The sequence below is a fragment of the Plodia interpunctella genome, chromosome 24 (assembly GCF_027563975.2).
Source record: "Plodia interpunctella isolate USDA-ARS_2022_Savannah chromosome 24, ilPloInte3.2, whole genome shotgun sequence".
Classification (NCBI taxonomy): domain Eukaryota; kingdom Metazoa; phylum Arthropoda; class Insecta; order Lepidoptera; family Pyralidae; genus Plodia; species Plodia interpunctella.
The window spans coordinates 6,208,514-6,221,831 of record NC_071317.1 but is presented as its reverse complement, the minus strand read 5'-3'; the positions used below and the strand labels follow the sequence as shown (position 1 = coordinate 6,221,831).

The window sequence follows — 13,318 nt, the reverse complement described above, 5'->3', positions numbered from 1 at the left end:
GTCAAACACACGCGCAGATGAGACGAAAATTTTTAAATGGTTTTGTTATACTCCTTAATTCAATTAAATTAATTCGTAATCAAGTTAATTTGTGTTATACACGGAAGCGGTGGTGGTGTAATGGTTAAGACGCTCGTCTGTGGATCGAAAAGTCCCAGGTTCGAATCCTACTCGTACCATATGAGTTTGTATACCAATCTGACTCATGTACGAGTATAGTAGTTTTCATCGACCACGACTTGGAAAACATCGTGAGGAAACCTGCACACCGGTTGATTATTATTAACTTGTGTGTGAAATGGAGAAGGCAATGGCAAACCACTCCATTAATAGTGGCAAGAAAGTTGTATGTGTGTGTTTCATTCCACGCAATGACCACGACCCTCAGCCATGAGGAATACGACTATGAAGAGTTATATATGTCACACATGCTTTTTAATTAATTTTGAAAATAATAACGCGATGGAAAATTTTTGAATAGAGTTGAAATATTTTTATTTCAATTTATAAAATATAACCCGTTGCATTTTCAAAATACAATTTCTATTTTTAGTAATCCAATCGCGTAACATCCAATATTTGCTACACAAAACCTGAAATCGAGTAACCAGAAAAGCTTTTGTTCCTATAGACTGGATTTTAGTACATTTTTTCGCATCGGAGTCCATACTCGAGCCGACAAATCCTATTTAGGGCAATCGCTGTTCCTATCAGACTTGACCTATATTAACAATCTTCGTAACAGTAATAAATTGAATGATTTGTATGATATTGTCCATTTGTACATAGATATTTATATAACACATAATCCTGCCTGACATCAACCTTCCTTGGGAATGTTATTGTTGCCAGTCAGTTCGCTAGGTTTCGTTTTTGTCTCTCGTTCGAAATAAACGTGAAAATATGGAGTGTTCCTATTCTAGGACGAACCACACGCCTAAAACATGAATCCATTCTAGTCCATATTAACAATAACAATATTTAGCGCAAGCCTTTCAAGACAAGACTATGTTCCGTGAATTACAAAAGGAGAAATAAAATTATAATATACTTAAGTATATTATAATTTTGTAATGATGATTATGAATGTATAATATAATGTGAATTACAAAAGGAGAAATAAAATTATAATATACTTAAGTATATTATAATTTTGTAATGATGATTATGAATGTATAATATAATGTGAATTACAAAAGGAGAAATAAAATTATAATATACTTAAGTATATTATAATTTTGTAATGATGATTATGAATATATAATATAATAATAATAGGTATTATATTAGTAAAGAAAATATTTTTATTTTTATTTTTTTTTTTGTGTTTTTGCTACGTAATGAATAAACTTACTGGGTGCTGACCGATTATGATGAAAATTAGACATACTTTTATGGACGAAACCATAAGGAGTAATATAGGTATTTTTTTATTATTATTTTCATTTTACCTGATTGAAATCAAACCCGATGCTATTTAATTATATATTTCATTTGTATTACGATAAAAAGGACTACCAAGCGCTGCTATAGTGAAAAACCGTTTAGGACCTAAACTTACCATTACAATTGAAAAATGTCTAGTAGCCTGATGCCTTCGCTGTTCCACATTCATCACGTCAGCTCGTCCGCGTCATAAATCAAATGGATTTGCATACGAATGCTGAATCCTATCATTCTATATTATATTTTATATTAGCTGAATCTACATCGTTGAGGTATTGGGGAACAGCCTACTTGTAATTGAAGTGAAAACTTCTTTAGCGGCGCTGTGCACTTTTTGTGATGGGTGAAAAATGTTTAAACTCGGCGTCAGAATTTGAAAATTCGTAAGACGTCAAAAATGCACAACGTTAATATTCAAGTTTTCACTTCTGCCGGCGCACCCGGAGTGCAACCCGTTTTATTTTTATTTTATAAAGTTTTATTTGGGAAAATAACCTTGACAAAAGTCGCTTGAGACGTTTCAGTAGCTATTTTTTTATATAAGATGCGCAATAATAAAATGTTATCATTAACTTAAGTTTTTAATATTATCGCACTGCAATATGTTGTTTAATTCATTGTCCTAGATAAGAGTGTTATAGACACAATCGCTCATCAACATGTTTAGATCGGTTTGATTCGCGGCTGTGATGTCGTCACCTAAGACTAGCTAAAAAAAAAAATGATTTTTTAACGCTATATTTTGTCGATTTGATTTTGATTTCTAACTATCTTTGGGAATGCTGTTGTCACTTGTCTCAAAGATGGTCTCTGATGGATGGTCTAGTGATCTTGGTTAGACATAAAATCAAGACTTATCCCTCCTTTTTTGACGCAGCGCAGTCCCGGGTTCGATTCCCGGTCGGGTCCTGATAGAAAATGATATTTTCATGATTAGCCCGTTTCTTGGATGTTTATCTATATAGGTATGTATTTGTTATAGAATATATATATGCTAATATATATATATACATATATAGGTATTTATAGTTCTTGAATCCCTTATTTGCATCCACATAATGATAAGGACCCTAGTCTAGGATGGGATTCAAATGCCAAATGGATACAATATTTCGTCTTTGACCATTTTGAGGTGGTCAAGGTCAGAGGAGAGCCGTCTCGCTAAACTCAAGTTTAACTTGGCAAGTGTGCGGTGTAAATCAAATTAATCGATTTGTCACAACAGATAAAACATCTCAATTACTTTTTTCATATTTTTTTCCTATTTCATTATTTAAAAATGAAACCTCAAAATGTATGTACGAAACAATTTCCGTTTATTTTGCAAAAAAGCATTGATTACACGCACATAATTATGTTAAACACTCTGCTCGCATTCACGAAATAATTTAGACATTCTAAGCAATAATTTCATACAATAATCGCCAAAACTTAAACTTATCGTCTACCCACAAAAAGTAAGCTCATCACAAATGAAACAATATTATAGTGAAAAATATTTATGTATTACCTTTTAATTACCGCAGGCTTCGTGAAACTCGTCGTTCTTATTTTAAAAAGATTTTTAAATAAAAAAAATTAATCTCCTGACTCCAAAGTTACTGGCATCGTCTCATATGCTAAAAAAACAATTGGTTTCCAATCGGCTGAACACATATTTGTGAAACAGAGCCAAGAACTCTCTCGATTAAATACATTTTCAAATAGAAAATGAAAATATAGATTTTTATTTGAAAGATTCAGTCATTTGGTTGCTTAAATGCCACATACAGATAGACATACATGTACACATATACTTATAATAAAAACAAACACGTTGAACTAGCGTAACAAACGATATAAAACATTTTCATACAACTACCCGGCATAAAGCAACAAGATGAAAGATAAGATATCTCTGTTCCGTTTCTTCTTATGTATTTTAACACGCCTCTCTCTTTATTACATGAGCGAAATGAAATTTATGAAAATGTATTTAGTTTTCTCTGTCTATAGTTTATTCAGTCTATATGTCATACATAAGTAAGTATAATATTGTATGTCATATGTATGTCTTTCATCCGAGAGTGACATTATTTTTAAATCAATTACGCTCGAAATATGTAAATTTGGTGCAAAGAATATGCAAGTATGTATTAAAAAATATTTTTTTTCATGAGCTTATTTTTCGTGGGATTTGACTACAAATTCTTATAATTATCACTTGTGTGGCAATAAATTAATATTTACAACAGTTTATAAATAGTGATTTGATCAAGTTCTTACAATATTAATCAAATAAATATAAAATTTGAAATAACATAACAAAATTGTGATTAATGTATGGTAACTATAATTTTTAAACTATCACAGTTCAAAATATTATGAAACATAATTGCTAACTGTTTAAATAAGCCTTGTTTAAAATATTAAGTTCATATTTTTTAAAATACTAAAGATTTTGTGAAGAATTTGTTATAATAAAATTATATTACATATTAACCAATAATAATATAGTAAGAATTTGTTAATATATAATTATTATTAGTTAAAATAGGATTTTATTATTCTTTTGTCCTAAACAGTTGCTTTATGAATCATGTAAATTAAATTTTATCGCTTGATAAAATAAATATAATATACACAATAATTGTTTTTTATTTTATTAAACAATATTTCTAAAGTTTATTTTATATACTAGATATGTGAATTTACACACTATATTACGGATTTCCAAACTTATATGACAAAAACATAGGTTGAAAATGATTGTAATATTTGTTAATAAGAAATTTATATTATACAAATAATTGAATATGGAAACGTTATTGGAATATACATATTATCCACCTTTAATACCATTTGCATCGTTTTCCCTTAAATACTATTTCTTGAAGTATGACTTTTAAATATTATTTTGATTTAGAAACAAAAAATGGGTAAGTTAATATTTAATTTTTTTTTTGCTAACAGTGAATGTGTTAAATTTAACAGTTAATGTAAGTTGATACTCACATAACAATTTATTTTCGAAAATATTGTTATAAATATAAGAAATATATTACATTGAAAGACATACTTCAAGAAATGGGAACATATCTATATTAAAATTTCCGAAAAATCTATTTACTAGACATTTATCACGAAGATGCAACGGTAGATTCGAAATTCTATACTATACACAGAATCTACATTAAAATGGTTTAAAGATTTACTGTCATATTTATTATATAATATTGCTGTTTCCATTGCAGGGCACGTCCACTACGTGACGCGCAGTAATATATATTATACACCTATATATATATAGTTCTAAGATGTTTAAAGGAATAACATTTTTACTTTTTTATCATTAACATATTTTTCTCAGTCGTACAACGTAAGAGTAACAAAGACGGGGGAATCACCCATCTTATGCACTTTAAGTGTGAGACTGAGACAGGTAGATAAAAGACACACTATGACTACGCGTCACGCAAAGTACGACAATAAGTCTAGTCTTTACAATACTGTTGCTTTCAGCTAACATATAAAAAACAATATTATCACTAAGAAATCAGCTATCCATCATTCATGTTGTCTAAACATTGTTTTAAATAAATAAATGTATTATTTGAGAAATAAATTATTTTTTACAAACATGTTTAATCTGTAAGCATATTGCATCTTTCGTTTTTAAATAAAAAGTTTGCTCAATTCATTTGTAATTTGGCTATTTTATAGTATCTCAAGCAAGTCAATTTTTACTTCAAAAAGATAAACCATTTTATATAATAAAATCATTACAGCATACACCAGGGCGAAGTTTAAAATTGTTACTATTGTTATACTTTTATCTGGTAATTATTAAATAAATAAAATTTGGTAGGTCAAAATAATCTATAGACACCTTAGCACAATTAGTGGCAAATTAAATCTTGCAGAATTAAGGACACCAATTATAAAAATTTAAGACAAAATATGTACAAAGGAGAATCGATCTACTTTATCAATGCGACTGTTGAATAAAATATGTACAAGCTTCCAAAGTCGCATCATTTCTACAAATACTTCCAAGAAACATCCAGGAAGCCTAAATAACAAAAGCGTTGGACGGAGATTAAACCAAATAGACAAATAAGAAATTCAAATGTATTCTACTAATTTCGGACCTTAGAAATAAAACAAGACATGGTTAATTTTATAGAGTTAGTTGTAATATCTAAAGAATTCACAACCATTCATTATTACTTTTTTTTTACATTATACAGCCTGAGTGTGTTTTGTTTTTTGATTTATAAATATCGCAAATAAATTATTGTTTTTCAAAATTTTCGCCTCCAATAGAGAAATGTGTGGACAATGGTCAGTCAGTGTATCACGGTTTTAATATCAAAAAAATATATATTGGAAGTTTTTAATTTGGGATATAATTTAACAATGAATTCAAACGCATTTGGTGGCATGAATTTGGTAAGTGTATTATACTAAACTCCCGAATCTAGAGATGATCTTTGGGTCTGAATTTAGGTTGCTAAGCATTCATAAAACCTTATTATTTATTCAGATGTGAATTCAAATCGCATTTATTTATTTACTATATTTATAATCAAAATTATTTGCGCACACTATTTACAACAGATACTATAAATTGGCATTAAATATTTATTTTAAAATTGCTAATCTAATTTCTATGTATTCCCTCTATTTTATATAAGTTGAGCCTAATTTACTTATTTCAAAGGAAGACACATTGAATTTACAATAGCAGTTAGAATTTTATTGGAAAGGGAAATTTAGGACTGGTTACAATGTCGCATTGTCATAGAACATTCATAGGTATGAAAATTTTAAATTAAAATTATTTACGCATTTGATTAAGTAATAAGAAGTACCTTAGTCACAAACTTTTGAATTTTTGGAAGAAGGTACCATTTCTTTCATTCTAAAAATGTGTGACTGAGATAAGCGATGACGCGTCACGCAGCGGACGATAAATCTCATGTGTAAATAATTTTATATTTGTTGAAATATTTATATATTTTTAAATGGACACTAATATAATTTAGTAGGCACGGGAAAGAAGAAAAGCTTTAGCCACAATGACAGTGTTCAAAAGATAAAATAAATTATAACGCAAAATTATAAAAAATATTTTATTTAATGAAAATTTATTTTAAAATGTTATCTAAATCAATACCCAGTCGAATCAGAGTAATATTTAAATAAAATTTTTTTTAACAATATGGAAGTAAAAATTGTTTAATTTACAAAATTTAAAATTATGGAATCGAACTAAATTCCTTTAACATCTTGGAACACTTGAAGACAAATGAGATTAGTCAAGTTATTTTTTTTTTATTCTTTATAATTATAATATAACAGTTTTAATTCGACACAACACTGACACACCGAATCTAACTGGTTGTTACTTGTTATAAAGTTAATCATAGCACATCAATAATTATTTTAAAAATCGTTTTTCTATTGAAGCGTTATTTGTCCCCATATCTTTATAGTATCTCCCTATCAAAGTTTAAACAAAATATTTTAATTACTAAATGTCTGTAATAACTACTTACCTAAAGTACCTATGTACAAGTATCATTCCACCCGTGTAATTTTATATACATTAAAATGTTAGTAATAAAAATTATATTCTTTAGAAAAAACTTATAATAATATATAAAAATGAAACAAATATTTATCGGGTTAATAAAAAATAATAAAAATGAAGTTGTTGTTTTGTTTTGAAAAATTATATAAATAAAAATATATGAAGATTTTATTTAATATAAATAATAAAAAAAACTTAAACACATTGTCGGTATAATAATATGTATTTTTATACTTAAATGTATTTGATAAATATTTACATTTAATTTTTGGCCTTTATAATACAATGATTAGGCCTTTTCTACATGAAGCCTCATTTGATTCATAAATTATTATTAAACTTAATCTAATATTTACATATTTTTAAACATTACGTATAAAACGATTACATTTTCTAAAAAGACAGATCAATCTTAAAATACTTTTTAAATATATTTTTTATATCGATGGAAAAATACTATTAAATGACTTAAATATGAATGCTTTATATATTATAGATTTTAGTTGTTGACCACATCAAAATTGCGCGGCTTTTCGTTTGAAATGAAATCTTTTTTTTCGAGAACAAAACATAACAAAAAAAAAACATTCAATATTGATTTTATCTAAAATTAATAAAAAAAATCAATTGTACTACATCTCAAGTGGATAAATATTTCAGTTCAATAATTTGTTTATAAGAAGATATTAGCTTTTGCACGCGACTTTAGTGATTCGCTATACTCTCACCAGTCAGTTCAGGAAGAATTTTATAATTTTAGATTCCTATTATATTGTTTATAAATATTTGATAATAGTTTCGAAATCACACATATATTTGTTCTAATTATTTTACAATTGTTTATGATTATCTAATTTATATTTACAATATTGTTAAATTAAGAAAAATACATTTCTTTGGTTAAAATGTGATGAATGATGATGTTGTAAAATAAAAATATTTTTTCCGGATATGTTTACATTTAGTTCTAGATTGCAAATAAATAAAATAAATCTATTTGGTGTTAATTAATTCTTATTTTTTAAATTAGTTACGTAAAAGATGATCTAAAACAACTAATTAAAAATAATAATTAAAATATTATTTTCACTGACACTGAGGACGAACCTATACAAACTATAAAATGAACATGATAATATATTTACAGAGCAACATCTAAAAAAACTCAGTCACATCAACTTTGGAAATAAGTACATTTGGCCTAAAATACTTCGTTGACATTCACTAGGCCTCAGACTCGTGTCACTTGTAGATTCTTTCAGAGAGATGTCAGATCTGAGGCCCTTCTCGATGGAATAGGCACCCTCAGCTGCGCAGAGCCCCTTCGATCCAATCTCTCCATCGCATCCAAATCCGAAGCACTTCTCTTACAAAAACTACAGAACGCGCATGCCAAAGTGTTCTTAAACGCATTGCGAAAGTCTCTATTAAAATACGCGTAAATGATCGGATTCAACGCCGAATTGAAATAACCAGTCCAAAACATTATAACAGTGACCACATCGGGGCAGTCGCACGAATCGCACAAAGACGTCGAGATGTAATACAAGAAAAATGGTAGCCAACACAAAATGAACGCACCCATTATAATTCCAAGTGTTCGAGCCGCTTTGTGCTCCCTTTTCATTTTGAGTATGTTTCTATCTTTAGTTGGTGTGTTCGCGTTTATATGTAACGCTCCATTTTTATCACCAACTTCTCGTGAATGTCTGTGCATCAACATAGCGTTACCAGCTCTTGCGTGAAGCGCTTTCTCCTGTCTATTTGCTTCTTTGAATATAGCTAAATACGTGAATATCATTATTGTACATGGTATCCAGAAGGATATTGAGCTGGAAATAACGGCGTAAGGTTTGTTAACTATGAACTTGCATTCTTGTTGTTGTCTGTTTTGTATGTAGTCAGAGGTCGTGTACCAGCCCATGAAGATCGGTACGTAGGATATTGTTATCGGGCTGAGCCATGTTGCTGCTAACATCACAAAAGCCATCTGCAACAAATTTTTACATGTTAGTTTTATGTGAAACTGCTACGGAATTTCATTTGCCTTCGTAAATTTGGAAAAAAATATTAGGAATTTAGGAATTTTAATTTATAAAAATATCAGGAATTTTAATTATTTATTTATTTTAATTATTAGGAATTAGGAATTTTTCTCTATTCGCAGATCAAACGACTATTTGACGACCTCTTTGGCGTAGTTATTACCGCGCTCATTCCCTGTCTGGAGGCCCTGGGTTCGATTCCCAGCGAACTAATATTTGTACGATCACAGTTATTTGTCCGCGATTCTGGGTGTGTCCTACTCGTGCCACATGAGTTTGTATACCGATCTGACTCATGTATGGCAGTTTTCATCGACCATCAAGTGATGGTATCACTAAGTTATCCTTCACCGAAAGCACTTGCTTTCGGTGAAGGATAACTTAGTGAGAAGATCTGCATACTGGTTGATAGTTTACACTCACTAGTATGTATGTGATCGGTAGGTAGTCGTAAAAGTTATGTCATACATTTTAGGTGACTTCAATAAAATCTGAGACCTGTGTCAGCAATTAACGAACTCAAAAAGAGAGATATATCATCAAAATCGTTTACGAACTGTAATTACTAATCTAAATACCAACCATTTTCATTATTTCTAAATATAGTTTTCCCTACTAACCCCTATTTTAATTACGAGTAGGGATTTAACATCGACCTCTTAGGTCTGAAGGTTATACGAACTCGAGCTTTGAAGCCACCCATAAGCTCCCGAGCTTAGCTTTTACGTCAGTTGTTAAGATCACACGAAGATCAAAAGATTAATCTTATTAACAACGAAATCTGTGCTGAAGTCATTAATGTTATCACAATTACTGTTTTACCAACTATTTCAAAACTTTCTAATAAAATATTATACTCGTATCGTAATCTGACAGACAACTAACCTGCTATTCGTAGACAAATTTTATTGTCTCGTTAGCCTTATCCAATACTTGTAGAACACAATTTTTAACGTTATTCGATCTGTTAGATACTTCATCAGCAAATGGCGAAACAGGTATGATAGATATTATACAGTCTATTAACTTAAGATATTGTCGCAGTTCGAAATTAAACACCAAAAAATAATTAGAACCAAAAGCCTAATCATAACTTGTGCCAAATATTGTTTGAATGATTATAGGATTGATTGATATAAATATTTTATATAAGCTTATGTTCGCGACATCGTTCACGTGGTTAAGGTTACAAGGTCCGCGCCAGTATTAGATATATTTTTAAAAAACATAAATCAAACCACAATATTTTCGAACTTTGAAGAAAATTCCGAGAAATTAACATAAATTTGCAAGTTCCTTTACATTTGAACTTGAAAGGGCGAACAAACTCCTACTTAATTACTCGCTTGAGTGCAAAAACAAATTTTCTATGGCTCAAAAAGCACAGGCCCCTGTCAAAAGTTTTACTATAACTATGCAAATGCTTTTAAATTCGTGTTTTCCATTATAAATATATAGGTTTCTTTGAGAGTGTATTAGAAAAAATCTTTTGTCATATAAGTAATGTGTGAAGTTGGAATTTTTAATAAATACAAAATTTTTCACAGATCTTTCATCTATTTCAGCCGCCAAACAGCAGTGCGTGCATTGTTGTATTCCGGTTTGAAGGGAGAGAGAGGCGGTGTGATTCCAGGGTACTGTGGCAAAAGATCCTAGGCCACAAAGTGGAATTTGCAGGCATCCATAGACTGCGGTGACACTATTTACCTGGTGGACCAGTGTGGGTATTATATTTACTATACCTCATAATGATACTAAACCTACTGACATTTTTCATCTTTATAAGTCACCGCCAAAAAAATAAGTAGGCAATAAAAATGAAAAATACAAAAAATACGATTAAGTAAATGCTAACCTTTTTTGTCATCTTGATGGGATACTTCAATGGTTTGACGATGGCATAATAACGATCCACGGAGATGCAACACAAATGAAGAATCGACGTCGAGGTGAAGTAAACATCAGAGGAGTTCCAAAGATCACATATGACCTCCCCGAATACCCAAAGGCCGTCGTTGAACTGGACGCTAAAGTTGAAAGGCATTACGACCATCGCCACGAGTATGTCAGCGAACGCCAGTGAGACCACGAAGTAATTGGTGATGACGCGGAGTTTCCTGAAAGAGGTAGACAATTTTAGATTTTGATCTAAGAGGCAACGTAGAATAATATATCTTTTTTCAATTTCTGGAAGTAATTTCTTTAGAAATGAATAGTAATTTTAGGTCCTCGTTTCCTATTTGTAAGTTTTATATTTACACTGTTATGTTGTGTAAGTACATAAAATATATAACATATACATAAATAAATAATCCCTTTATATAAGCCGTGAAGTTAATAACATATTTATTTTTGAATATACTAGATAGAATGTTGTAGAATGATAGATTACATGTGTACCTACATAAATTTGAGTTTCGCATCTTTCGGTTCTGTCTACACCATAAGGTTATGTCTAAAGGAAAGTGTATGTCTTTATTATATTATCACATTCAAAAAATAATTAACTTTTTGTATTTTTAGACATACCAACGTTGTTCAATTGAATATCCTTTAACGAAGCTACTCTTCCAATCTTAGCTGATTGGCTTAGACAGAATTTGATTAATTGTCGCTTTGCATGACTCTAGGTCGGAACTTCCCAAACTGTGCTAAAATTATGACTTTGAACACATCATCATAAAGTATTTAGTAAAAAAAAAATCACAATACAAAATTCTTTTTTAAAATACTCTTTGCGAATTTTGAATCCGACGCATATGAAGATTTTTTGCTGGTCTCAGTCTGGATGGAGCCGGATAGATAAATCTATATCAAAATCTTCAGATGAAAAACTTAGCCTTATAATAAGTTATTCCCTATGCAAGAAAAAAAGAGAAATCTGAAAGTATAATACGAAATGGGCCAACATTTTATGTAGAAGGAAAAAAGTTCTGAAAACACTGTTTTAGATTGATTAATGGACTAGGATCCGAATGAAAATACGTATACTTGGGTGGCGAAAATATGGCCCAAGCACGTGTCTCAATTTCTGAAAACATTTCCATGACTTGGAAAATGAAACTATTTACAAGACATTTCATTTTCTATTCTATATACATAGGGGATATATCTCCTATACACTATGTACTATGTACATGTCTGTACATAGGGGATATTAAAGAAATTTATGGGGATTCTTTATTGGACTAATAGAAGCCAAAATTTTTTTTCCAATTTTTGTCTGTATGTTTCGTCGTTTTAGTTAGTACCTATATTATCCGGTTACTTGCAAACAGCTACGAGTATGAGATGCATTTTGCACAAAAAAAAATTACATTCAAATTGGTCATGGTCAAATCTTAATGCCGTGTAGTGTACACGTGAAAACAATGTGGTTATACGAAAAAGTCATCACACCAATTTGATTACAGCTTCAAGTTATTTGTTATCCTTTTCGGGGTGTTTTCTGGAACTTTCTTTATTTTTAGGTTATGATATACGCATATCATTACTATTTATCTACCCATTCCTAAGAAGTCTGTAATTTTCTTATCAACATAAATTGTGTTTAAAATAACCTCAAATATTTTATCATCATTATTTTTGTTTATACTTTTTTTATTACATCAGAATGTGTGACAGAGAAATCTGCATCAGAACACTCTTTTCTCTAATTTCTCTGTCATACATTCATCAGAATCAGAGTGAAATCTATATCAAAATATTCTGAGAAAAAAGCTAATCTTATATTAAGTTCATTATAGCTAAAATATACCGTTTATTAAAAAAAATACTTATTTTTAGAAACCAAATTCGTCGAAGTCACTTTCTGTAAGTAATAAAACTCAGACATATATAAAAAAACTTATTTTTAGAAATCAAATTTAGCGAAAATTTATTCGTTACTTCACTTGAGCCCCAAAGTACGTATTTAAATCCTTATTGTAAGATTACTGATATTACCGGTGACTTAGCTGAGTTGTGATTTATCCGATCAGCTCAAGGGTACACAATTAACGATCGAGTCAGGACAAAATATATCACATTTACTAGTAAATTGATACCACAACTTCTAGCTTGAATGGAAAAGTTAAATACGTTGTTTTCTTATTTGTTTTCTGATTTAAAAGTTTTGAAAGTTATCAGCGGAAAAAGTTATCAAGAAATATGAAATGCGAATATACTTATGCGAAATACAAAAATATTTTTGTCATCTAAACAAACAGTTGACTTTTCACATTAAAAAAGAATTGTTATAAAGGAACAATGG

The 13,318-nt window shown here is 29.7% G+C and overlaps 1 protein-coding gene across 7 annotated transcripts in view; it reads right to left on the bottom strand.

The window, feature by feature from the left end:
* Positions 1–2,739: 2,739 nt before the first annotated feature.
* Positions 2,740–13,318, bottom strand: part of LOC128680377 (octopamine receptor beta-2R) — a 108,525-nt gene continuing 97,946 nt past the window's right edge. For all 7 annotated transcript variants that reach the window (XM_064436801.1, XM_053763477.2, XM_053763474.2 and 4 more), the window contains 2 exons: positions 10,922–11,183; positions 2,740–9,011 (listed from right to left, as the gene is read on the bottom strand). In XM_064436801.1, coding sequence (XP_064292871.1) covers positions 8,280–9,011; positions 10,922–11,183 — 994 coding nt within the window. In that variant the 3' untranslated portion in view covers positions 2,740–8,279. The remainder of the gene's footprint in view (positions 9,012–10,921; positions 11,184–13,318) is intronic.